At 48.6% G+C, this 27,662-nt stretch overlaps 2 protein-coding genes across 2 annotated transcripts in view; both read left to right on the plus strand.

Moving 5' to 3' along the window:
* Window positions 1-27,662, plus strand: part of LOC141192334 (uncharacterized) — a 732,001-nt gene that overhangs the window by 70,405 nt on the left and 633,934 nt on the right. The gene's annotated exons all lie outside the window — the stretch shown is intronic.
* Window positions 4,995-10,227, plus strand: LOC141192390 (uncharacterized). The gene is made up of 4 exons (XM_073661909.1): window positions 4,995-5,085; window positions 5,183-5,330; window positions 5,411-5,923; window positions 10,221-10,227. Exons 1-4 carry the CDS (start codon window positions 5,037-5,039, stop codon window positions 10,225-10,227), a joined length of 717 nt encoding a protein of 238 aa, XP_073518010.1. The 5' UTR covers window positions 4,995-5,036.

Genomic DNA, 27,662 nt, shown 5'->3' on the forward strand with positions numbered 1-27,662 from the left:
GCTGCCACCACCATGCTTGACTGTAGGGATGGTATTCTTGGGGTCGTATGCAGTGCCATCCAGTCTCCAAACGTCACGTGTGTGGTTGGCACCAAAGATCTCGATCTTGGTCTCATCAGACCATAGAACCTTGAACCAGTCTGTCTCAGAGTCCTCCAAGTGATCATGAGCAAACTGTAGACGAGCCTTGACATGACGCTTTGAAAGTAAAGGTACCTTACGGGCTCGTCTGGAACGGAGACCATTGCGGTGGAGTACGTTACTTATGGTATTGACTAAAACCAATGTCCCCACTGCCATGAGATCTTCCCGGAGCTCCTTCCTTGTTGTCCTTGGGTTAGCCTTGACTCTTCGGACAAGCCTGGCCTCGGCACGGGAGGACACTTTCAAAGGCTGTCCAGGCCGTGGAAGGCTAACAATAGTTCCATAAGCCTTCCACTTACGGATGATGCTCCCAACAGTGGAGACAGGTAGGCCCAACTCCTTGGAAAGGGTTTTGTACCCCTTGCCAGCCTTGTGACCCTCCACGATCTTGTCTCTGATGGCCTTGGAATGCTCCTTTGTCTTTCCCATGTAGACCATGTCTGAGTGCTGTTCACAAGTTTGGGGAGGGTCTTAAATAGTCAGAAAAGGCTGGCAAAAGAGATCGTTAATCCACACATGTGAAGCTCATTATTCTTGGTGCCTGAACTACTTCTTAATACTTTAGGGGGACCAAACAGAATTCTTGTGGTTTGAGGGGTTGAATAATAAATGACACTCTGAATTAACTTTTTACGTTTTAAAAGAACAAACAAAAAAAAAACAAAAACAAAATTTGCTGCAGTGCATTTCCCACTTCCAGGCTGATCTACAGTACAAATGTCACAATGCCAAGTTAATTCCGCATGTGTCAACCAGCTAAATCTGCAGGGGGTTGAATACTACTTGTAGGCACTGTATATGCACATTGATTATGTTAATAGTTAATGATATATAACAGTTTCTGTTCTCAGGCTATGTGCCCACGATGCAGAAATGCTCCGGATTTTTCCTGAGCGTTTCTGCATCTCCCTGGCAGAAAAAAATGTATGTATTAAAGCAAGTATAGTGGTACTACAGAAAGTTAAAACTTAACATTTATTACAGATGAATAAAAAGTGATAAACAAGTCACAAGGACCTAAAAACAAGGAAATGCCTGCCTGTGGTGGTGAGTGACCATACTAATCAGTAACTAATTATGTCCAGGAATCCGGAAATATGTTAAACAGACATAGTCTACCCGTAACATAACACAGATAAAATGGCAAAAAGTAGTGGAGCTCTCAAGACAATGTCTCAGTATATAATGTCTCAGCATATAAGAACCTTAGTACATTTAAACCAGTTATGGTGAGCATTTAGACCTTATATATACTAATGGAACGACCTCACCAAATAAAATGTCTGTTCTTGCTCTCTGGCTTTAAGACAGCTCCATGTGGTGGGGCATCCAAACCTTTTCAGCCTCCAGCAACACACAGCACACCACTCCCAACGCGTTTCATTGCCTCAGCTAATCATCAGGGGAGAAGAGGGTGTCAGGCTGTGTGCCCACGTAGCATTTTTCAAGCGTATATGCTGCGGAATTTCCGCAGCATAAACGCTCCAAAAACGCTTGGTAATCCGCCCCCCATGGTCCTCAATGAGAAGCCGCACTGTCAATGCCCACGCTGCGGTTTTTTCTGCTGCGTTTATGCTCCGCGGAAAAATCCGCAGCATGTCATTTAATTTTGCGGAAGCGCGGCGTAATCGCCGCCATTGACTTGCATTGGGCCGCTTCAAATCCGCAAATATGTAAAAATAATTGCGGAAGTGAAGCGCATTTGCTGCGGTCTTGTACCTCAAAACCGCAGCAAATAGGAAGTGACGTCACAATTGGGCGTTCCATCCATCCATCCCATGAGCATCCCATAATCCAGGAAGACGAGAATCCCATAATATTCCCGTCTCTCAGGATCATGGCTGCTAACGTGGGATGGTACAAGCGGATGAATGTCAACGTGGGATTCATGATTAGTGTGGTAAGTGTCTGTATGTGTCTGTGTGGTGTGTATGTGGTCTGTATGTGTCTGTGTGGGGTCTGTGTGGGGTCTGTGTGGGGTCTGTGTGCGCGGGTGTCAGCAGGCAGACATAGGCCGATGTGACACTACTACTCCCATCGGCCTATGTCTGTCCCCCGTCCACTCCTGCCAGCAGGATCAGCTCGATGGGAGCAGTAGTTCCCATCAGACTGATCCTGCTGTAAAATGTGCCCCAAAATTAAATTTAATAGCCCCCATATGTGCCTCCATATATTATTGACCCTATCCCCCCCCCTATTTTTTTTTTTTTTTGGGGGGGGGGTGCTATCATTATTAAAGTTTTTTTGGTTATTGGCCCCAATAATATGTAATCTACTGCCCCCTTTTTTTTCATTGGCCAGTGGTTACCTAAAATAAATTAGTTCATACATTACCTGTCCCCGCCGATCGCCACCTAAAATAAAGTAAAAAATAAAAAACTACACCTATACTCACCTAGACACCTAATTCCCCGAAGCCATCGATCTCCTGTAATAAAATCTAAAATAATAAACCACAACCTTATCCTTACCCCTCCGTAGTAGTCCACGAGTGTCCCACGAAGATCTCCAGTTCAGAGCAGCCACATAGAATGTGACCGCTCTGAACCGCTGCCGCCGCTAGAATGAACGGGTTCGCCGGAGTTCAGGCAGCGCAGCTCCGGTTAGCTGCTTTACGGCCCCGCTGTATCGTGAGAAATTCCCACGGTACAACAGGGCTGTAAAGGAGGTCACCGGAGCAGCGCTGACTGAATGCACTCCGGTGACCTCAGTCAGGGGCTCATGCTGCTGGGAGCGGACGTGTTCCCGGCAGTGTGAGCTTACAGCAGCCATGACAGCTGTCACATCTCCAGATGTGACAGCTGTGCATGGGAGATCAGCGCAGGAACGTGGACAGGTAACTATTTTTTTTTTTTTAGTAAAATTAGAATTAAATAAAATTGTGTTTTATTTCAAATAAATTATTTTTTTCTGGGTGTTTGTCTTTTTTCTTTTTAACACTTTGTAGGTTAGTAATGGGGGTGTCTTATTGACGCCCATCATTACTAACCTGGGCTTCATGTCAGCTGGCGCTGACATGAACCCCACCACTATTACCCCCTGCCACCGCACCAGGGCAGCGTGGAAGAGCGAGGCTAAGTGCCAGATTTGGCGCACAAATATGATGCGCCAAATCTGGGGCAGCTGAGGGCTGATATTATAGCCTGGGAGGGGGCCTATAACCATGGCCCCTTTCTAGGCTATTAATATCAGGTCGCAGCTGTCCGCCTAGCCTTTGCTGGCTACAATTTATAGGGGGACCCCATGTCATTTTTTTTGGGGGGGTCTTCTTATATAGTAGCCAGAAAAGGCAAAGCGGCTAGCCTTTGCTGGCTACAATTTATAGGGGGACCCCATGTCACTTTTTTTGGGGGGGGTCTTCATATATAGTAGCCAGAAAAGGTAAAGTGGCTAGCCTTTGCTGGCTACAATTTATAGGGGCACCCCATGTCATTTTTTTGGGGGGGGTCTTCTTATATAGTAGCCAGAAAAGGCAAAGCGGCTAGCCTTTGCTGGCTACAATTTATAGGGGGACCCCATGTCACTTTTTTTGGGGGGGGTCTTCATATATAGTAGCCAGAAAAGGCAAAGTGGCTAGCCTTTGCTGGCTACAATTTATAGGGGGACCCCATGTAATTTTTTTTGGGGGGGTCTTCTTATATAGTAGCCAGAAAAGGCAAAGCGGCTAGCCTTTGCTGGCTACAATTTATAGGGGGACCCCATGTCACTTTTTTTGGGGGGGGTCTTCATATATAGTAGCCAGAAAAGGCAAAGTGGCTAGCCTTTGCTGGCTACAATTTATAGGGGCACCCCATGTCATTTTTTTTGGGGGGGTCTTCTTATATAGTAGCCAGAAAAGGCAAAGCGGCTAGCCTTTGCTGGCTACAATTTATAGGGTGACCCCATGTCACTTTTTTTGGGGGGGGGGTCTTCATATATAGTAGCCAGAAAAGGCAAAGTGGCTAGCCTTTGCTGGCTACAATTTATAGGGGGACCCCATGTCACTTTTTTTTGGGGGGGTCTTCATAAATAGTAGCCAGAAAAGGCAAAGTGGCTAGCCTTTGCTGGCTACAATTTATAGGGGGACCCCATGTCACTTTTTTGGGGGATGGTCTTCATATATAGTAGCCAGAAAAGGCAAAGTGGCTAGCCTTTGCTGGCTACAATTTATAGGGGGACCCCATGTCACTTTTTTTGGGGGGGGCTTCCTATATAGTAGCCAGTAAAGGCTAAGCTAACTGCTGCGGCCTGGTATTAATAGCAAAGGAAGGGTCCATGGTTATTGGCTACTTCACAGACTATAACATCAGCCAACAACCGTCTGCTTTCCCTTTGCTAGTTGTTAAAACTATGCGTGAGCCCACTTATTTTTTTGGGTTAAAAGATTTTATTAAACTGAAAGATTATTGTACAGTGTATGTAGGTTCATTCACTGAAAGCTCCTGCATACGCTGTAAGGTTGATTTCTCACGTCCACATATCCACGTTAGTACAGATAAGTGTGACCGAGCATGCTTTGCAATGGGTCTGTGTGTGGGTCTCCGCTGTGTGTGGAAAATGGCATCAACACTCGTCCTGGAGATTGACGTGTGAAAGAACCGTACAATATAGGTGAGGGGTTAGTGTTGGTGTGTGTGCGTACATATCTCCATATGTTTATTTAATTATTTTTTTGGGGTTAATCTTTTATTCCTCCACTTTGTTTTTAAAATAATATTCACACACGTTATTATTCACTGTAGATTGAAAAATATCCCGAAATATGGGACCGAGCTAGTCCTGACTACAAAGACAAGCTAGTGTGAACATGCTCCTATCTCTTGCATGTCTGCCATCTTAGACCTCAGTTCACATTGCTTGGTTTTAAAGACAAGCAGAAGAAAAAAGACGCCTGGGCCTCTGTGTTGAGCCAAATGTATCCCCAGTGGGTGAATGCGGAACGTGATGCCCAAGAGGAAATTAGTAAGTTTTGATTTTTACACTTATTTTTATATCTATTTATAATTGCACTTTTTGGTGTTAAAGCAGTTCATAAATTGTTTTGGTTGTGTCATTGCAGTGTATGATATTAAAAATCGGTGGAGATCGGTCACCGACCGGCTGGTGAAGTATCACCAGTCGGTGCAAAGTGGCTCATCACCAAAAAAAAGAAAATTTCCTTTTGCGGACGAGCTGGCCTTCATACTAACCAGTAGGAGTTTGCGGAGGTAAATTCCCAAAACATATTAATTGAAATGTTTCCAAAAATGTTGTATTTACATTGGGATTTACCTTTTATTATATACAGAACTGAAGGAAACATCATGGCCCCAACAGCAGAAGAGGACACAAACACAGAGCAAGCAGAGGAGGAATCCGAGGACTTTTTCCAGCTTTCCTCACCGGATCCATCTGCTTCGGCATCTTCAGCATCTGGTTGTCCCTCACATTCTTTGTCCAATCCAGCGGACATCGGGACGGGTTTGGTGACTGATTCTCCTGCTCCTGCTCCAAGTGACGCTGGAAGCTCTGCTGGTGATGTGTTGAGGCCCACTGGGAGGGGGTCTGGTTCTGCTCATCTCGTGGCATCGAGAAGGGCGGGCAAAAAAAAGGCCAAAAGCCACGGGGGTGGGACTATTGTGCTTGAAGCACTCACAAATCGAACCCTCAGCCTTGTGGAAAGGGCATCCCAGGAAGATGCCATCGATAAATTTTGCTCAGCCCAAGCTGCCCGCATCAGATCTCTGCCACGAGATAGGCAGAACATGTACATGACTGCAGCAGGCGCTATGGTCATGGCAATTGAAGAGGCAGCAGTTATGCCCTCTCCCCCAGCCGTAGTATGCGGAATATTTAATTGTTTCAAACCCAGTGTGCCTCCACCACGACCAGCAGCTGCAACCCAGCGTTTTGGGCAGGTTGCTGCAGCATACCGTCCAGAAGATATGCAACCAAGTTATGGTCGGCAAATGGCTCATGGTGCATCATCATTTGTCAGAGGACCATCCCCCAACTCTACTTTTTCTCAAGAAATGTTTCCTGGGTACAGCTTTGAAGAAGACCTTCAAAACTTGTAGTTAAAAAATTTTACCCCTCCCTGTCAGCATTTTTGGACCCTAGCAAATACAGACAGCACCTGTAGGTCGATAGATACACAATGTTTTAGAGAATCAGACAATTAACAAAGACCTTTTCTTATGGTCACCTATACCAGGCATCAGGCGTAGGGGACTGTAAGAAAAGGTCTTTCTTTTTATATAATTAAACAACCTACAGGTGCTGCCCGTATTTTAGGGCCCAAAACTGATTACAGGACAGGTGTGCTGTACACAGTGTGTAATTTCTTCCCAAGTTATGGGCAATGTTTGTCCGATTAAATTTTCTAGAAGTTTGTTGTTTTGTGTTTTTAAAACGTTTTTTACAGTTATTCTATATTACGTATTAAAAAAATTATTTAAACTGTTAATTTTTCTTTTCAAGTGTATATGTGGTTGGATTGGGTTGTAATGAAAAAGTGTTCCCCTGATCTGCGCTCACCATAGCACAGGTCAGAGGAACTCTACATTTTTGAAATTTGTTCAAACTAATCTACGTATGTGGTCGGCTGTATACAGTGGTTTTTAAATTAGAAATATACTTTGATATTTTGGACCACAACTATTTTTTGGATGAATACTACTCTCAACACTGTTATTTGCTAGTTCTGTTCTTAGCGCAAGCAAATAACAATGGTGAGGGTTGACTTTAGCAGACAGTACTTGTGAATAGCGCTCTAGGTAGTAATGCCAATTTACAGGCTCTGGTCTTTGTGGGTTGTTCACTTTTGCGTTGACGTATTGTCGGAAAACAAAATGTAGAAGGTTGCAATTCAAGAAATATTTTAGACAAATTTAAGTTTAACCAAAATTTATTTTTTTTAAAAACATTTTTTTTTACATTTTTATTTAAAAAAAAAGGAGGAAGTTCTTCTTTTATTGTTCATCAGATCTTCTCTGCTGGTCAGGCTGCTCAACACCAGCACAGGAGTATTGCCAGTGCACGGCACCTTCAGGACTCATGAAGTAGTCAGCGAAGGTTTCTCGCACCCTGGCACCAGAGTTGGATGGCCTTCCCTGACCGGAGTTGACAACTGGAATTAATTCAGATAGCTGTGACTCCTCATCTTGCTCGGTGCTGTACTCACGAGCATAGTTGTGGAGTACACAGCATGCCTTAATTACAGTGTCAACGGTCTCCGTATCCAACTGGATGGCAGTGTGAAAGATCCTCCACTGACTACACATGATTCCGAAGGTGCATTCCACATATCTGCGTGCACGACTCAGCCGATAATTGAAAATCCTCCGCCGGGCATTCAGTGCCCTTCGTGAGTATGGGCGCAGCAGGTTGGTCTGTAAGGGAAATGCCTCATCCGATACCATCACAAAAGGAACTGGATGTGTGGAACCCGGCAAAGGTCTTGGGGCTGGGAGCGTTACGCCATCTTGAAGAATTTGCAGCCCAATCTGTGATGATCTAAACACCCGAGAGTCCCCAGTACTGCCATAAGCACCAACGTCAATGGCAACAAATTTGAAATGTGCATCAGCCACCGCCATCAGGACCACAGAAAAAAATTTCTTATAATTAAAGAAGCGTGATCCTGATCGTGGTGGCTGCTGAACTCTCACATGTTTGCCATCGACAGCACCAATGCAGTTTGGGAAATTGGCCACAGTTTGAAAGCCTGCTGCGACCTGCAGCCAAGTCTCCTCGGTTGGAGAAGGCATCACGATGGGCTGCAACTTCTGCCAGATGACGGTACATGTGCACCTCACAATTCTGGAAATGGTGGATTTACCAACCCTAAATTGGAGGTGCAGTGATGTATAGCTCTCTCCTTATTCCCGGTTTCACCAAAAAGGCAGCGCCTATGCAGGACCTCCTGATAGGCCAGTCCCGGAAGGCCAAGAACCAGAAGCCGCCCTTCAAATGGGAAGAGCTAGAAGAAGAGTCCTTCCGCCAGCTGAAGATGGCCCTCACGGGGGATGAAATCTTGGCGTACCCGGACTATAGCCAGCCCTTCATCCTCTACACCGACGCCAGTAACATCGGGCTAGGAGCCGTACTGTCCCAGATTCAGCAGGGGAGAGAACGAGTAATCTCCTATGCCAGCCGAAAACTGCGACCCACCGAAAGGAACCCCGAGAATTACAGCTCATTTAAGTTAGAGTTCCTGGCCGTGGTATGGGCAGTCACCGAGCGCTTTAGGCATTACCTCGCTTCTTCCCGGTTCACCGTATACACGGATAACAACCCGTTGATACACCTGGACACGGCAAGACTCGGTGCCCTGGAGCAGAGGTGGATGGCCCGTCTGTCCAACTACGAGTTCACAATCAAATACCGGGCAGGACGCTCCAATACTAACGCGGATGCCCTGTCCAGGATGCCCAACCTGCCGGACGAAGGAGAAGATCCGGAGGGACTGGAAGAAGTTGAACTCCCTGCGTTCCACCGTCATGGGACTATCCAGTATTCCCACCGGGTAAGGGGTAAGCAGGCTGCTACGTTGAACCCCTTACCCCACTACAACTGGGCGGAAACGCAAGACAGCGACCCTGCCGTCCGACTAGTGAAGGAGATGCTGACTCGGCCGGAGGCTCGCCTTGAACCAGACACTCCGGAGGAAGCCAAACAACTATGGGCGGAGAAGAGTCGACTATTCCTTTACAAGGGGAAGTTGTGCCGCAGAATGGTCAACTCCCGGACGCATGAACTACTCTGGCAAGTAGTGGTGCCACGAAGAGACGCAGCCATGGTGATGGAGGCATACCACGACGGAGCTGGACACTTCGGGTGGAAAAAGCTGGAGTTCCTGCTGCGCGAGCGGTTCCACTGGGTAGGCATGAGGGGAACCATCGAGAAGTGGTGCAGAGACTGTGGCCCGTGCAATCTGAGAAGGAAGGACCGGGCCAGCCAGAAGACTCCCCTGCAGTCCATCGTCACCCGGCAACCGTTGGAACTGGTAGCCTTGGATCATGTAAAACTGACCCCAAGCAGAAGTGGCTACGTCTACGCGTTAACCATCGTGGATCATTACTCCCGGTTCTTGGTTGTCGTCCCCGTCAAGGACTTAACGGCTCAAACAGCAGCTAGAGCCTTCCAGCAGCACTTCTGCCGTCCACATGGGTACCCGGACCAAGTGCTGACGGACCAGGGACCTGCCTTTGAAGCGGAGGTCTTCCAGGAATTCTGCAATCTGTATGGCTGCCGGAAGATAAGGACGACACCCTACCATCCGCAAACTAATGGACTTTGTGAAAAAATGAACCAGGTGGTAATGGATCTTCTAAAAACATTGCCCCTGGAAGAACGCAGTCTGTGGCCTGAGAAGTTGCCCGATCTGGTGGACCTATACAACCACATCCCGGTAGGTTCCACCAACTGTACCCCGGCTTACCTAATGAGGGCGAGACCTGGTAAGTTACCTGTTGACCTGGAAATGGGAGTCCTGACACCTGAGGACACTTCACCAGAAACAGACTGGGACACAGAGAGGCAGCAGCAGTACCGGAGAGTACAAGAGAGCGTGGAGCGAAGTCTCTGTCAGGCTAGGGAAAGACAAGAGAAGACTTACAACCAGTATGCTCCCGCTGTTCCCCTGGTACCCGGAGAGCAGGTCTTGAAGAGGAAAAGACGGCTCCACAAGTTGGATGACCAGTGGGAGAAGGACCCGTACACCGTACTGCCCTCAAGCCACGAGAACCGGAAGGTCTGTACCATCAGTAAAGACGGAGGGGAAACCACAGCCATTGTGTCCCGGGACCACCTGAAGAAGTGTCCCGAACAACTGAGGAACCCTGAAGAGGAACAAGAAGACCATCGACCCGTGGGAGAAAGGGAAGATATGGTTAGTACCGTGCTCGGGGACTTCCCTCGGTCTTGGACTCAAGTCAATGGTGCAGTTGTGGTACCCGTACTCACCTTCCTCCAACCATCATCCCAAGAACCAACGGAGCAACGGGTAGAGCTGGAAGAACAGCCGGTCCAGGAGGCAGAAGACTCCACACGAGTAGAACAGGAGAATCAACCCTCTGCTTATAGTGAGCCTGCCGTACCCCTAGTGAGACAAAGAGCCGGTAGACAGCTGCCCAGTTTACCCTTGATAGCTCCTACACCCTGTAGTTCGGGGCCAGACAGTCAGCTCCGTAGGTTCACTAGGGCCACTAGAGGCCAGTTACCCGCACGCTGGAGAATTTGAAGTGTAAAAATAGTTTTATTTATGTTTATCTGTGTATTGTTGCTTGTGTATAATTTTGTGTTTCCAGTTGTTTTTAGGAAACCTTGGTGGATTTACCGGGAATCCTTGTATATAGTTGGAGCGTAACCCAGGATGGACTAGAGACTGTTAAGGACTCGGGGTAGGACAGACCCCTACCTGGTTACGTCTCCCTGTGTTGGTGAAATGGACACCTTTGCTTTTCTTCAAAGACTGCATCCGGTTGCGGACACGCCGTAACCATCTTATGTGTTTTTCTTATAGTATTGTTATTGTTATACTTTGTTATGTTTTTCTAAATGTGTTTAGTCCCGGAGTACTAAATTTCACTAGGGGGGAATGTGGCACCCCAGGGGTCTGGTTTTCCACAGTAATGTAATGTTATGTCTGAGAGCAGGTGGGAGGTCCTTTGGTCAGGGATCCTGTGCATGCCACACCTCCTGCCCAGTCTTGGGAGGGGAAGAACTTCCCCTGTATAAACCCGGGGCTGAGGCAGGGTGAGTCAGACAAGGAGAGTGGAGACAAGAAGCAGCATAGGAAACAGCAGAGTTACAATGAGTCAGGGGCTGGCAGCTGCAGAGTTCGCCCTGACTAAGAAGATTCTTTACCGGACCCGGAGTCCGAGGCTGTGGGGACTAACTCCTACCCAGCAGCAGAATCCGTCAGGCAGGAGATTTCAGGTCCTCTGGCCCAGAAGCCCGAAGGCACGGTCACACGCATGGGACCAGCACCGCCATCGTGGAGCGGAAGCCATTAGAAGGCCCCGAGTCACCGGCCATACAGGTGAGCACCACACGGTACACTCAGGGACGTGGGCTACTTACATCAGCTTCTAGCAAGGTAGCCAGAAGAGTACAGTCAGTTTGGGAGGCCTACAACTACGCCTGGCCAGGGGAGATCCCATCTGCTCAAAGACTGACCAGGCCCCGTTTGCTAGCAAGTACTCCGGGAGGGTCTGTCGTTGTTACCAGTAAAGACCCTGAACTACACCGTACCGTCTCTGAGTGGTTCCTGCTACCCCCATCATCCACGTCGGCTGCCCTGAGGCCATACCCCTCCCGTTGGGGGTTATACTATCACGCTGCACAATCCTACCACCGGCCTCAGCGGTCTGCCCTGCAGCAGCAGCTCCCTGGCTGCACTCAACGGGTGGCGTAGTCCTCAACTATTTACTACTAATAGACTGCCGTCTAGTTTGACTCCCTGGGCACGGACCGGGTCACCGCCACGAGACTACAACCCTCCACTGATCCGGCTCCGGGTAGGCTCCCGCGTGCGCAACGCAGCGCGACACATTCCCAGGGGCGCGTCAGATTCATCTTTTAAAAAATTAAGGTCTTTATTACAAAAAACTATTCCAACAATGGGCGCGTTTTTTTTGGGGGGGGGGGGCTCCACATTTTCAATCTTTTTTGGTCATCTTTTGTTTTCTCTTGAGTTCACACATATCAATTTATAATGTGTTTTGACTTTGTGTCTGTGTTTGCCTACGATGTTTGCTTTAGAGTTTACACATCAGTGACCTTTTCAATCTGATCTCTGTGCATGGTGATCTCATGGTCAAGCCAAAAATATGTACACAAAGACAGACACAGTGGAGCCATCACCACAGGGTGGCTAACAAAACCAGGTACACCAGCCATCACCGCAGGGTAACAAAACCAGGTACACCAGCCATCACCGCAGGGTGGCGAACAAAACCAGGTACATATAAATCAACATTCAACTTACCGCAAGGTGATGAGCAGCCTTTCCTCAGCAGAGATGGCCCTTCGCATTACAGTGTCTTGGAAGTCCAGGTCAGGAGACATAAGGCTCAGCAGCCGATCAAATGCAATAATGTTCAGACGGCAGAACTGTTTAAATTTTTCAGGAAAACTATAGTAAACAGAGAAAAAAAAAATATTAAAAGATAATTTTGTAACATAGTATACAAACAAAACCTTAAAAAAACAGCATAGACGGATGACATTATACTTTCTTCACATATATCTTACCTCCTTAAATCCTGGTAGAGAACATTAAAGTGGCCCTTGTCCGTCCGCTCCTGCAAGATAGGGTGCACCCAAATTTTTTTTGGTCATCTTCTCCTCCTTAAACGCTCCTATAGAACAATAATAGGTTAGTACACACACTACATAAAAATAATGTACCCCAAAAAAACTTAGTTTATATTACCTGCTCAACGTTGTAGTGCAGGAGATTTAAGCAAGTCATTAGCAGAAGGTTTAGGCATGGTCTGCTGACCCGCAGGGGCTGCAATTCCTGTGGCATACTGTCTTTTGCAAAAAACAAAATGGTGAAGAGGGGTTGAACTAGGAAATGACATCAGGATTTCCATCTTTTTTTTTTTTCAATAACTTTATTTGTGCTCAAAAACGCATGAAATAAGCTTACAAAAACGCATGTAAAATCCGCATACAAAAACGCGTCAAAACCGCGTCAAAAACGCGTCAAAAACACGACCAAAAAACGCACGCGATTTTCTGGCAAGGGACATGCAGAAATGTTGCAGAAATTTTCTGCTTCATAAATGCAACGTGGGCACATAGCCTTAGACAGAGAAGTGCAGGAAATGCAGAGCACTAACAACACCTATGGAGAAGTCAATGATTCTGGGCAAGAGCCTACATGACAGGATGTTTTCTCTGCTGGAAAATCCTGTAGCTTCTCATTAGAAATTCTCAACAAACACATGGAAGGGCTTAGAGAGGACATAAATCTCATCAGACAAAACATGAAGAAAATAAACAGCCGAGTCAATGAGTTGGAGGAAAGAGTGAGTTCTGTTGCGGACCAAATGCCTACTATACATAAATATCTCAGGAGAGGTCTTCAGAATATCAATGCACTTCTCAAGAAGGTTGATGACCTAGAGAATAGGCATCGGCGAAATAACATACGTTTAGTCGGGGTTCATGAAAAAGCGGAGGGTCGTAATTCAGTTGATTTTTTTTGAATCCTGGCTGACTACAATGTTCGGCAAAGACAATCTCTCTCAATTTTTTGCAATTGAAAGAGCTCACAGAGTTCCTACACGTCCTTTGCCACTGGGTGCTCCACCAAGACCTGTACTCAGCAAATTAAAAAATTTTAAAGAGAGAGACCTTATCCTACGAAAGGCCAGGGACCACTCTTCACTTACCCTTGATGGAAGGAAAATATCTATTTATACTGACTTTTCAACAGAAGTTCAGAAGAAGAGGGTCAAGTTCTGGGATAGAAAAAGGAGGCTCTGTGAAAAGCAAATTTCCTATTCTATAATCTACCCTGCTCGGCTCAGGGTGGAGTTCACATGTTTGACTCCCTTCCAGATGCTTTATCATGAATGGATGCCAATAAGAGATCTCTGCGAAATGGAGCTGGATGAGAGACTTCTCCTTGAGGCGGTTTTCTCCAAGCACTTTTCATATACCATTATGAAAAAATGCCTATCCCTGAAACTATTCCGTTATTCTATTATGAGCGGGAAATGTTGAGCTATGATGAGTTATGTACCTGCCTTATTGTACATAACTCATCTGTGGAGAAAATCTCTTTTGACAGAAAACTTCATCCACTATACATTTACTTTCAATTATTTGGGTATTTTTCTTGTTTTTGGTTTCTCTTCATCCACTATAAGTTCATGCTCAAAACTTATAATTCTGCTCTTCATCCGGCTAAACAAGTCAACTTTACCACTCTCATCACATCTCTAGCCAACAATCCTAAACGACTCTTTGAAACCTTCCACACCCTCCTGAGCTCTAAAGTACAGACCCCCGTCACCAACCTAAGCGCTGACGATCTGGCCACTTATTTGCTACAAAAAAATCAATCATATCTGTCAAGACATTTTTACACAATCCCCTCAGAGTCTGGATTCCCATTCCTCCCGCACCTCAAGTTCACTTTCCATCTTCGAGCTGGTCACAGAAGAAGAAGTGACCAGACTCCTCACTTCTTCCCGCCCTACAACCTGCAACAGTGACCGTATTCCCTCACAGCTCATTCAGTTCCTTTCCCCAGCTGTCACTGTGGAGGTTTCACCAATTTAAGATACACTAGGTAACTGCTCTCCTCCTAATTAAAGATGTCCGAGTGAATGCAAATCAACCAAATTTGCTAATATGGTTGAAAAACTTCACTCAGAGACTAAACCACGCAAAATGACATACTTTATTATGTAGACATGGGGTTATATAGTATTCTACTTCTAGGTGGGATTAGTAAAATTCATTGCTCCTTCTGATAACTTGGCACACTGCAATTTGCTCATCCATGTATCTCCTGCCCTCAGTAACACCTTAGGAATTCTGATGGGAGGGGTGAAGTCGTCTCTCAGCGCCATCTTTGCCATCTCGACATGAATCTCTCTGTTATCAGCCATGCATATGCATACGTCATTCCCAGGAAATCATTTAGTTGTTCATGTCTACAATAAGGCTGTCTGCCCACGATGCGTTTTTTAAGCGTTTCCGCAGCGGCAATTCTGCTGCAGAAACGCTTAAAAAACGCTTGGTAGAAGGCCTGCCATGTTCCCCAATGATAATCCGCATGTGCTGTGCACATGCTGCAGAAATTTCCGCTGTGTCTTATCATTGCGGAAAAAAACGCAGCACGATCAATTATTTTGCGGAAGCGCTGCGTTTTCGCCGCCATTAACTTGCATTGGAACGCATGGAATCCGCATCACTGGATCTGTACATGCGCATTCCATGCGTTTCAATGTGCGGATGGTACCCGGGTCTGGAGAAGAGGAGACTCTCCTCCGGACCCAGGTACCATAGTACCTGTAAAAAAAGAATAAAATAAAACATAAATATTATACTTACCTTCTGATGGCCCCCGATGTGCTTGTCTTGGCTTGCCGGCAGATCGCGGTGGACTCAAGGACCTGCCCTGACGTCATTTAGTCATGTGACGGCAGGTCCTTCAGTGTACCGCGAGCTGCCGGCAAGCTGAGACGCATCGGATAAAGACACCGGGGGCCATCAGAAGGTAAGTATGACATTTATTTTTTATTTTTTATCATTCTTTCGGACAAACTATATAAATCCATGCCGTTTGCATGGATTTATATAGTGTGACCAAGTTGTCAAGCACTTTCCAAGTGATGTTAAAATCGATGGGAAAGAGCTTTTCAATGCGCATGCGGAAATGCATGTGAAGAAAGCTTCACATCCGCTTGTCCCTGGCAGGAAAAACGCATGTAAAATCCGCATGTACAATCCACATGTAAAATCCGCATGTACAATCCACATGTAAAATCCGCATGTACAATCCGCATGTACAATCCGCATACATTTTTTCTGCCAGGGAGATGCAGAAACGCTCAGGAAAAATCCGGAGCATTTCTGCATCGTGGGCACATAGCCTGAGAACAGAAACTGTTATATATCATTAACTATTAACATAATCAATGTGCATATACACATTTGCATACATACATACACATAGATTATTCCATCATCTCTATGTTAATTCACACTGATTAGGTAATCTATTAAAATAAACTAATTGATTTTCTATAATATATATATTTTACCTTGACATCACTACCCACCTAACTAAAATATTTGACCTCTCTCTTTCTTCAGGTATCTTTCCCTCCCCACTTAAACATGCCATCATAACCCTTTTACTGAAAAAGCCATCCCTGGACCAGAACTGCACTGCTAACTACAGACCGGTCTCTAAGCTTACCTTCATCTCTAAACTCCAGGAACGCCTGGTCCATTCCCGCCTAATCCGCTATCTCTCAGATAACTCTCTTCTCGACCCTTTACAATCCGGTTTCCGCTACTCACACTCTACTGAAACTGCCCTCACTAAAGTCTCTAATGATCTACTAACAGCTAAATCTAATGGTCACTACTCCCTGCTGTTTCTCCTGGATCTCTCTGCCGCTTTTGACACTGTAGATCATCAGCTCCTCCTCACTATGCTCCGCTGTATAGGCCTCAAGGACTCCGCTCCCTCCTGGTTATTCTCCTACCTCTGACCGCTCCTTCACGGTATCTTTTGCCGGCTCTTCTTCCTCTAATCTTCCTCTTACTATCGGGGTTCCACAAGGATAAGTCCTAGGTCCCCTCCTCTTCTCCTTGTATACTGCTCCTATTGGACAAACCATCAGCAGATTTGATTTCCAGTACCATCTCAATGCTGATGACACCCAACTATACACCTCTTCACCTGACATCACCCCCACTCTAATACAAAATATCAGTGATTGTCTGTCTGCTGTTTCTAACATCATGTCTTCCCTCTATCTGAAACTGAATCTCTCCAAAACTGAACTCCTTGTTTTTTCTCTCTCTACTAACCTACCTATACCTGACTTTTCAATTTTCTTGGGTTGCGCCACCATAACCCCCAAGCAGCAAGCTCGATGTCTTGGAGTCATATTTGACACACAACTTTCCTTTATCCCCCATATACAATCATGTAATGCAGGTGCGGGAATGCAACGCACAGAGACACAAGGCGAGAACAGTCTGAGATGAAAATAAACAATTTTATGCAACAGGTATTCTGAACAAGGGATTAGTAACAAGGGTAATGAACAGTAATTCAATATATCAGCAAAAGGCAAAATCTCTCAAAATAAGACGCAGTCTCTCAAAGTAAGGTGAAGCCTCTCAAAGTAAGGCGAAGTCTCTTAAGTAGGGTGATGCCCCCAGTCATGGGAGATACCACGTAAGTTCTTTAACTGTACATTTGGCCCTAGCGGGGGTCACCGATTATTCCCGCTAGGCTGTGAGTCTCTTCCGCATAAATTCAATTAGATCATGTTGTGGTCCTTTAGTCCCAACCGTTCCCCTCCCAACCTGAGTATCTAAACCCAATTGTCCCCGGTACCGTGGGTGAACAGTGGAAGTGACGGCCCTGTTCACGTATGCAGCTCCTCCGCTTCCGCTGGCGTGACTTTCCTGGGGCAACCGTCTCTCAACTCCTCTCTGCTTGGCTGTTGGAGACAGTCTCTCGAGCCTTGGATAGGGGGGTCCAGGCCTTGTCTGTCGGCGGGCGACGTCGGGTTCCGCGAACTCACTCAGCACCGCAATCAGGTTCCTAGTCTCCTCAGCAGGCACAGCACTCAGGTAACATCCGCGAGATATCCGGAGCTCTTTTACCGGTGCCCGGCTGTGGCACCTCACAGGCCTCTGGCTTAGGCCTGTCACGCGGGGTTTCTCAGGATGCAGGGAACACGTCTGCTCCTTTCTGCTGCTTGGCGCCAAAGACCCCTCAGGTTTGGCGCGCTGGCCTCTTATTTTCCGGAACTCCTTCCTGGAAGTCACCTGATTAGGTCCAGCGTCTGAACTTGCTCTCCCTGCAACTTCCCTTGCACATCTTGGTTCCGCTTGACTGGCCTGTAGATGGCAGTCTCTTTCCATCCTTGAAGCATCATGTAGAAGTTCTTTCACAAGCTCTCTTGACTGGGCTACATTCCTCCCTCCTTTTTGCTCGCCAGTCCTCAGGCGAGTGGGCTTCTCGCAGAACTGATGCCTCCTTCCATGCAGTGCAAGCTCAGACAGGAGTTGGGCACACTCCTGCGTTTTCTGTTGGATTTGAGACCAGATGAACTCTTCCTGAGCATACAGGTTAGGAGGGATTCCGGCATTTGCCCGCTCAGTTCTGCGGAGCTCTTCTTGCGGAGGTGACTCCGGGAGATCCGAGGAATCAACCTCTGGGGATTGAAAATCATTTCCCGACTCATTTGGAATTCCACTCGGGGTTGGCATCAACGGTTCTGATGGGCCCAACTGCATTGTGGCCCATCCTTCTTCATCCCCTAAGGTTCCTGCATTTGGCACTTCAGCCAATACGTCTGGGGGCCCAACTCCGTTACAGACTTCTGCTTCAGAGGAGCAAGGTCGCAGCATATTACGGTGCAACACCCTGGGTGTCGCGGCGTCATCCCCTTCGGGCCTAACCTCGTAGACTGGGTTGTCTGGGTGAACTTTCTTCACCACCCGATATGGTATCGCCTCCCAACGATGGTCCAGTTTACTTCCAAATCGTTTAGCCCTCACCAGCACTCGGTCTCCTGGCTGAAGTGATCCACCTGTCGTCGGGGGCCGAACAGCATGCTCTACTTCCTGAAACTTCTGAGCAACCAGTCTTCTCACTGTATGGAGCCGACGCCGGTGTTCTCGAATCCAGGTACTTGGGCTACCGCCCGTGCCGGGGTCTTCTGAGTCTAGCTCCAGTTCAGTGATTTCTCGGCCACTTCTTCCAAACAGCAACATGCAAGGGGTGTAGCCGGTGGTCGCATGAACTCGATTATTATACACCCACACCAGCTCGGACACATATTTGGGCCACTTCATCTTTTTGTCCGCTTCCAACTTTCGCAACATTTGCAACAGGGTTCGGTTAAAGCGCTCGCATGCGCCGTTCCCTTGCGGGTGGTAGGGCGTTGTTCGGGAACGGTCGATTCCATAGATGCGGTACAACTCATCCATCACTCGCCCTTGGAAGCAGGCCCCCTGGTCAGAATGTATTCGCTTCAGGCACCCATAAATCCGGATGAAATCTTGACAGATGGCCTTAGCTGCGGCTTCTGCCGTCTGGTCTTTAGTAGGCGTCACTGCTGCGAACTTGGTGAAGTGATCAGTCATGACCAAACAGTGTCCATAACCATTGTATGAAGTTCCTATCATCAAGTAGTCAATCATCAAGACCTCCAAGGGGGCAGAAGTTTGGATGGTCTGAATGGGAGCTCTTTGTTCCGGGGGCTTATTCAACTCACACTGGTGACATGCTCGGCAGACTCCCTCGTCTTCTTGCTGCAGTTGAGGCCAATACACCAGCCGTTGCAACCACCGAAAGGTCTTTTCTACTCCGAAGTGAGCACCTCTTCTATGAACTTCTTGGGCTAGCTGTGTTACTAGCGCTCCTGGAACTACCACCTGCCAGGTAACATCAAACTCTCGAGGCAGCTGGATTCTTCGGCATAGCAAGCCGTCCTTCAGGAGAAGCCTCTCCCACTGACCTAGGATTTGTAGGGTAGTTGGAAGTGAAGCGGCTCTGGTTTCCTGGTCGGGTCTTTGATTAAAGGCGACCCATTCCCTCAATTTTGCTAACTCCGGATCGGATTGCTGCAGATGTATCCATTCGTCTATTGAACGGCCCAGAATATGAGTGGGCTTCGGCTCCTCCTTGGTCTCTTGGGCAGCGACGAACTGGCTGAAATCCGGAATCTCGTCGCCTTCGAGCTCCTCATCTCTGTCCTCCTTCGGCCCCGCCTGAGTGACCCAGGACAGGGCATCGGCATGGGTGTTCAGGGCCTTGGACCGATAGGCAATCTTATACTGGTATTTGGACATCCTTGCGACCCACCGCTGTCCTAACGCGCCCAGTTTGGCATTCTCCAAGTGGGCCAAAGGGTTGTTATCTGTCCGCACTTGCACTTCTGACCCTGACAAGTACTCAGCAAATTTCTCGGTCATGGCCCACACCAGTGCTAGTAGCTCCAGCTTAAATGAACTGTAGTTCACCGGATTCTTCTCCGTATCTTGGAATGACCTCCTGGCATACGCGATCACTCGCTCTCTTCCTCCTTGTACTTGAGCCAGCACTGCTCCCAGTCAATGCAAGCTTCCATTGGTGTACAACACGAAAGGCTGCGAAAAGTCGGCGTAGGCCAAGATTGGGGCATCTTTTAGCGCCATTTTCAATGCTCGGAATGCCTCTTCTTGTCGTGGGCCCCACTGAATGGGCTGTCACTTGGCTCCCCCAGCTGTTCCTCTCAGCAATTCAATGAGCGGTATCGCAATCTTAGCGAAGTCTTTAATGAATCTGCGGTAGTATCCAGCAAGCCCCAGGAACGCCCTCAGTTCCCTTAGGTTGGCGGGCGTGGGCCACTTCTGCATGGCAGCTACTTTCTCTGCAGTGGGGTGTACTCCTGCACTGGACACAGTGTGCCCCAGATACTCAATTTCTCGTTTGAAGAGACGATACTTTCGAGGCTTAATTTTCAGGCCGTGTCTCTGAAGCAGTTCTAACACTTGTTCCAATCGGCGGAGATGATCCTCAAACGTAGCGGAATAGATAATTATATAGTCCAGATATATTAAAGTGGCTTCAAAGTTGAGGTCCCCCAAACATCTCTCCATCAGCCGTTGGAAGGTCTCTGGCGCATTTGTTAGTCCGAACGGCATCCGATTGAACTCAAACAGGCCCATAGGGAGAACAAAAGCGGTCTTCGGGCGATCCTTCTCAGCTACTGGGACCTGCCAATAGCCACTGGCCAGGTCGAGGGAAGAGAAGAATTTGGCGCTCCCTAGTGCAGATAGAGACTCTTCAATTCGGGGGAGTGGATAGGAGTCCCGGACTGTACAGGCATTCAGCTTTCGATAGTCCACGCAAAATCTCAGGGTACCATCCTTCTTTCGGACCAGCATGATCGGAGCCGCCCAGGGGCTCTGACTTTCACGGATCACACCGTTCCATAACATGTGGGCCAACAGCTCTTTCACCTCCTGGTACATTTGAGGCGGTATCTGCCGATATCTCTCTGGATGGGAGCAGTATTTCCGGTGGGTATTTCGTGCTGAATGTCCCGAGTGCACCCGAAATCATCTTCATGCTGTGCAAACACTCCCTGATATCGCTGTAGAAGTTGTTCGATCTGCCTTACTTGTCCAGCAGAAAACTCAGTCAGATTAGCCTCCATTTCTTCCAGAAGGTGGCGTCCAGCCAACGGTTCTCTTCCATTCTCCTGGCTGTTGAGGGACACCTCCAGGGTCCATGGTTTTCCTTCCACAGGTGCCAGCCCTATAGCGTCCGCTCTAGTAAGGGCCTCTGGCATTATGTACACTCGCGCCACCTCTTGTCGGGGCAACAACTGTAAACTGGTGCCACCTAAATTGATGCAGTGCACGGGTACTCGGCCGTGCCGCACGGTGGCCAGGGTTCGAGCAATCAGGAGTCCAGAGGGCGCTTCTTCTCCTTCCATCGGTTCAGTTTGAATGTCCACGCCCTCTAAGGACACATGTGCCAGCACCGGCAACGTGAGTACAGTCTGTCCCACCGGCAGTGTCATTGTGGCTTCGGGCGGTATCGATACCTTGCCAAGGTACTGAGAGGTAGCGGGCAATTTTTGAATCTGGCTGACCCGCACGAGGTGTTCGAACACTATCTTGCTAGCTGGGTCTCGAGTGGCGCAGGTCCAGTTGTTTTTGCTAAAGCCCTCAGCCAGGAACTGTCCGACTTCTTTCAGCACATTCATGCACAGGGTAACAATGGGCCCATCGCCTCCGGGCCCTGTGGTTAGTACGATCCCTTTTCGACCGAGGTCCTTTCCACATGCCCGCATGGACATCCATACTACTCCCGCTACTGGGATAGGTAGTTGATTGGCCGTTGGCCGCCACCAATTTGACAGTGGGTTACCGGCAGGAACGAGTGACTTCAGGAAAGTGACTTTGGAAATACGTCTCAGGCATAGTGGTCACTTGAGACCCGGTGTCCATCAAACAGCAGATCCGCTGCCCATTGAATTCAGCACAGATGATGGGCCTCTCGGAGACAATGTCTTCAGAGCTCCCTCTTCTACTCTCTGAAGTTTAACGGCTGTCCCCTCCTCCTCCTTTCTCGGTTGGGACAGTCTTTGGAGATATGCCCCCTACCTTCGCAAGTCCAGCACTCCGGTCCTCTTTCTGCCGATAGGTCGGGTACATGCCGTGCTGGGACCGGGTAGGAACGTCTCTCTCGTTCTGGTCTCCGTCCGCGTTGAGCAGTACGGTCCGTCGGCAAGGGGGCAGTAGGGGGCATTCTAATAGCATTCAGCTCACCCCGAATGTCTCGAATTTCCTGACGAATTTCCCGTACCCAATCAGGCTCTTGGTTGGTGAATCCAGGAGCAATTGCCTCTTGACTTCTAACTGTGGCTTTGAGAACAGGAACTTCTCTCTCCAGCACTCTAGCTTCAGCCCCTACCTCCAGGAAGCCCATATCAGGGCTCAATCGCAGCCGCTCCTTCAGGATCTGCCTCAGGGAAGGGTCTTTCAAGCCGGCAATCAGTTGGTCACGCAACACCTCATCCAATGGTCCCAGTCCTCGGTTCCCATCTCGAGCTTTGTTAGTGATATGGGCCGTCACTTCCTGCAACGCATTAACATACTGATTTACTGTCTCTGTGGCACCCCAGGGGTCTGGTTACCACAGTAATAGAAATATTACGTCTGAGAGCAAGTGGGAGGTTTCCTGGTCAGGAGCCCTCAAACATGCAACACCGCCTGCCCAGTCCTGGGAGGGGAGGAATCTGCCTTTATAAACTGGGTCTGGGGCGGGGTTAGACAGTTAGTCAGAGCCTGGAGCAAGTTCCAGACAGACACAGGGAGAGTTACAGCAGAAGCTCTGTAGGAGCAGGAGCTGAAGATCAGAGGCTGGAGCTAAGCAGAGCTCGCCCTGGCAGAAGAATATAAGAACCGGACACAGGAGTCCGAGGCTGCGGGGACATATATATATCCAGCAGCAGAAACCAGCCGGCAGGGGATTTCAGGTCCTCTGGCCATAGAAGCCCGGAGGCTCAGTCACGAGCAAGGGACCAGCACCGCCATCGAGGAGTGGAGGCTAACAGAAGGCCCCAAGTCACCAGCCATACGGGTGAGCACTACACGGTACACTCATGGATGTGGGCTACTTCCATTTGCTTACAGCAAGGTAGCCAGGAAGAGTGCAGTCAGACGGGGAGGCCTACAACTCCACCTGGCCAGGGGAACTCCTGTTTGCTCACAGACTGACCAGGCCTCTTATGCTAGCCAGTACTCCCAGGAGGGTCTGCCTTATCATCATCAGTAAAGACCCTGAACTGCACTGCAAAGACTCTGAGTCATTTCTGCTTTCTCACCGCATACAGCACTAGTAGTCCTGGGACTCCCGTGCACCATCACTCCCATCATCCACATTCCCTGCCCTGAGGCTATACTCTTCCCGTGGGGAGTTATCCCATCTTTTGCTGCGCACACCACACCAGCCTCAGCGGACTGCCTCGCAGCGGCGGTACACCCTGACCGCAATCCACTGGTGGCGTAGTCGGACAATTAACCTAAAACCCATAAAAGACTGCCACTGGTTTGACCACCCTGAGGAACGGGTCACCGCCACGGAGACTACAGACCCCAGAGACCCGGCACCGGGTATCCCACACACGTGCACACACGGCCCAGGGGGCGCGTCAACTTTGGCGTAGTCGGCAGGATTGTGACCCACCCACCACAAACGGGTATTGCGTGCCTGAGAAAGACTTCATACTCACCTGAAAAAGAGGTTTCCCGCCATCCGGAGCCATTTCCCGCCATCTTCAGCCGTTTCCCGCCATCTTCAGCTGCTTCCCGCCATCTTCAGCTGCTTTCCCGCCATCGGGCGCCATCTTCGGGACGCCGCATGGGAAGAAGAGAGGCGTGGACGTCCAAACCGCGCGAGACCTGAAACGCCGCCCTACGCACCGACGCTGCGCAAGGTCCTGGAAGGAGAGAGAGCGACGCTGACGTCACCAGGACGCGATGCGAGGTCCTCGCCCGGAGCAGCACCAGCGGAGCCGCGGCCTACGGAAGAGGATCAGCAGAAGGTAGGCCACACTTAACTAGGGGGGAGGAAGATGACGGACACGGATGGACCCACTACCACCAGCGCGGCCGCTGCCGCAGTAATGCCGTTCATGATGCCTTACATCCCCGGAGCGGCCTGGTTGCCCCAATACTCAGGGGAGTCGCATACCCTAAGCGACTTTAAAGAGAGACTGTACAGCCTATTTAAAGTATACCCCCTGACGGAGGAACAAAGAGTGAGCATATTGACAGGCCAATTAACCGGTGCGGCCCAACGTGAAGTAAAGTCCTGGTCAGTCCGGGACAAGGAGACTGGAAAGGAGATCTTAGCCCATCTGAAGGACACTTTTGATACCCGCACCTCAGCAGAGATCAAAATGAGATTTTATGGGTGCAAGAAGAGGGCCCAAGAAAGTATAAGAGACTATGCTTTAAATTTGCAAGAGGCCCTGGGAGCCATTAAACAGGCAGACCCTGACAGTGTACAGAACGCAGATGAACTGTTGACAGAGCAATTTATTGAGGGTCTGCTGTCCAATGCCCACCGAACCCAGTTACGTGCAATGGCCTTACAAAACCCTGGTTTAGACTTTGCAAAGTTCAAGGACAGAGCCATCCGGGTACTCCAAGAACTGACACCAGGTGGCGCTGTAACCCACAGGCGCCCCGCAATCACCTATCACCAGGAGGCGGCGCCCTCGTCTGCAGGGCCTGTGGGAGCTGATGATCAGGCTTTGGACAACAACCCGGCTACAGACCTGCACCATCAGGTCCAAGAGCTGACTAAAAGTGTGCAGTCTTTGCTGGTTTCTTCTCCAGGAAAGATCCAGCTGGCATCTGGACCGGAGGACGTCCTGCAGCGCCGACAGAGGAGGATCCCATCGTCCAGAGGAAGACCCAGCGACAGATACAACGAGGACGGACAACCCATCTGCCGCCGCTGCAATCAACCCGGACATATGGCAAGGTACTGTCATTTAAACGGGCATAACCTGGGGCAGAGGGCCAACCCCCAGGCATAAGATCATCAGGCCCCTCAAACTGGCGTGATAAATACGTAGGGGAACATCCAGTCTTGCCTGTGGTACTGGATGGCATTCCCATGAGTGCCCTACTAGACACCGGGTCACAGGTCACTACCATCCCTTATGTGCTCTTTAAGCGGTACTGGAATGACTCGGACATAACCCGCTACCCCGATGACGACCTGAGTATCATCGCAAGCAATGGTCAGCCAGTGCCGCAGGTGGGATTCAAAGAGGTGACCATTAAAATCGGTAAAGTCGAACTGGCGGCACAAGGACTGATTATTGTGGACATTGACCGTCATGAGAGTCACCCTAAAATAACCTTGGGAACTAACGTGATTGAAAATTGTCTTGCAGAGATAATTCTCATTTTACAGCAGGTTGCCATGAACGCCAGTTCCAGCCAGCAGCGTGTCCTCCAAAAAGAGATCCGGGCACTGATGAAACGGCAACAAGTGGAACTATCTGGTGGTGAGATTGGTAGCGTGAGGATGTGTGACCCGTTCCCTATTGCCATGCCCCCGAAAAGTGAGATGATGATCTGGTGCCGGGCAGCTATTGGTCTAAGAGGTAAAGACTACCAAGCAATGGTAGAGCCCGTCTATTCAGACAGTAGGCCCACCATTTTGACAGCACGGGGAGTGGTCGATGTACGCCATGGGAGGGTACCTGTCAGCATCATAAATATCGGGGAGAGAGAAGTACACCTGCCCCGGTATGCCACGCTAGCCAAATTGTTCACCATAAACCAAAATTCTGTAAAGGCCGTAGAACCCTTGCCTCCATCTCAACCAGAGGAAGGTAACGACTCTAAGAAACAAATGGAGGACTGGTGTCAGCAACTGCATTTGGGTACTGACTCCACTCCCTCACACCAAAAACAGGGAGTCTACCGGGTGGTTCAGGAGTGCGAAAGAGTCTTTAGTAAACACCCGCTAGACTTCGGGCGAGTAAAGGGGGTAGAACATCACATCCCCACAGGAGACCATCCACCCATAAAGGAAAGATACCGACCTGTACCCCCTGCACACTATCAGCATGCAAAGGGGATGTTGCGAGACATGAAGGAGGCTGGGGTAATCAGGGACAGCTGTAGCCCCTGGGCAGCTCCACTAGTTCTAGTGAAAAAGAAGGACAACACAATGAGAATGTGTGTAGACTACAGAAAGGTCAACCGTATCACACACAAAGATGCGTACCAGTTACCTAGAATAGAAGAATCTTTAGCTGTATTAAAATCTGCTAACTTCTTCTCCACTTTGGATCTTACTAGCGGGTACTGGCAGGCTCCTGTAGCAGAGGCGGACAAGGAGAAGACTGCGTTCACCACCCCGATGGGTCTCAGCGAATTCAACTGTATGCCGTTCGGGCTCTGCAACGCACGAGGAACCTTCCAGCGGTTGATGGAATGCTGTCTGGGACACCGGAATTTCGAGACGGTCCTGTTATACCTGGACGATGTCATCGTTTATTCTCCGCCCCATATGCTTCGCGGCCAAAATAACCTCGCGGGGATTGCCTGCCATGCTCGAGCGATCCCCGCATGTTTTTTTGGGGGTGTCTAATAACCGTGAAACATGCGGGCGGGGACTCGAGCATTTCACTTGAGCACGTGCGATACATGGTGCATACCTGAGTACCCGATGCAAACTCAAGTAGCGAGCACTTGCGCTCAAGACTAATGACAACTTATTCAATATGATGACCTAATGTCATCAAATTTTGTGTCGTACCTCTGGGTTCAAAATGTTCACTGTACCCCTTGATAAAATCCTTGAGGGGTGTAGTTTCCAAAATGGGGTCACTTGTGGGGGGTTTCAACTATTTAGGCACATCAGGGGCTCTTCAAACGCGACATGGCGTCCGCTATCGATTCCAGCCAATTTTGCGTTCAAAAAGTCACACAGTGCTCCTTCCCTTCTGAACTCTGCCGTGCGCCCAAACACTGTATTTTCCCGACATATGGGGTATTGGCGTACTCAGGAGAAATTGCACAAAAGTTTTTGTGGTCCATTTTCTCCTCTTACCCTTGTGAAAATAAAAAAATTGGGGCTAAAACATCATTGTTGTGGAAAAAGTTTGATTTTTTTATATTCACGGCTCCATGTTATAAACTTCTGTAAAGGACTTGGGGGTTCAAGGTGCTCACCACACATCTAGATAAGTTTTCTGAGGGGTCTAGTTTCCAAAATAGTGTCACTTGTGGGGGGCTTCCACTGTTTAGGCACATCAGGGGAACATCAGCTAATTATTCAAGCAAATTTTACAATCAAAAAGTCAAATGGCGCTCCTTCCCTTCCGAACCCTGCCGCTCTCCCAAACAGTGGTTTTCCCCCACATATGGGGTATCTGCTAACTCAGGAGAAATTGAACAACAAACTGCATAGTGCAATTTCTTCTGTTACCCTTATGAAAATGAAAAAGTGGGGGCTGAAAAACATTTTTGTGGGAAAAATGTGAAAATTTTATTTTTACGGCTCAATGTTATAAACTTCTGTGAAGCACCTGGGGGTTCAAGGTGCTCACCACACATCTAGATAAGTTCCCTGAGGGGTCTAGTTTCCAAAATGGGGTGACTTGTGGGGGGTTTCCACTGTTTAGGCACATCAGGGGCTCCCCAAATGCAATATGGCGTCCGCTAATTATTCAAGCAAATTTTACATTTAAAAAGTCAAATGGCGCTCCTTCCCTTCCGAACCCTGCTGTGCACCCAAACAGTGGTTTTCCCCCACA

Source organism: Phyllobates terribilis, unplaced genomic scaffold (assembly GCF_046119375.1).
Source record: "Phyllobates terribilis strain yellow unplaced genomic scaffold, ASM4611937v1 Scaffold_60__1_contigs__length_8166268, whole genome shotgun sequence".
Classification (NCBI taxonomy): domain Eukaryota; kingdom Metazoa; phylum Chordata; class Amphibia; order Anura; family Dendrobatidae; genus Phyllobates; species Phyllobates terribilis.

What these genes read in the sequence shown, in the direction of transcription:
- LOC141192390 (XM_073661909.1), top strand. Translation starts at nt 5,037, where the DNA reads ATGTATCCCCAGTGGGTGAATGCGGAACGTGATGCCCAAGAGGAAATT. An exon ending in TGATGCCCAAGAGGAAATTA is followed by an intron (nt 5,086 to 5,182) that starts GTAAGTTTTGAT and finishes GTGTCATTGCAG; the next exon opens with TGTATGATATTAAAAATCGG. An exon ending in ACCAGTAGGAGTTTGCGGAG is followed by an intron (nt 5,331 to 5,410) that starts GTAAATTCCCAA and finishes TATTATATACAG; the next exon opens with AACTGAAGGAAACATCATGG.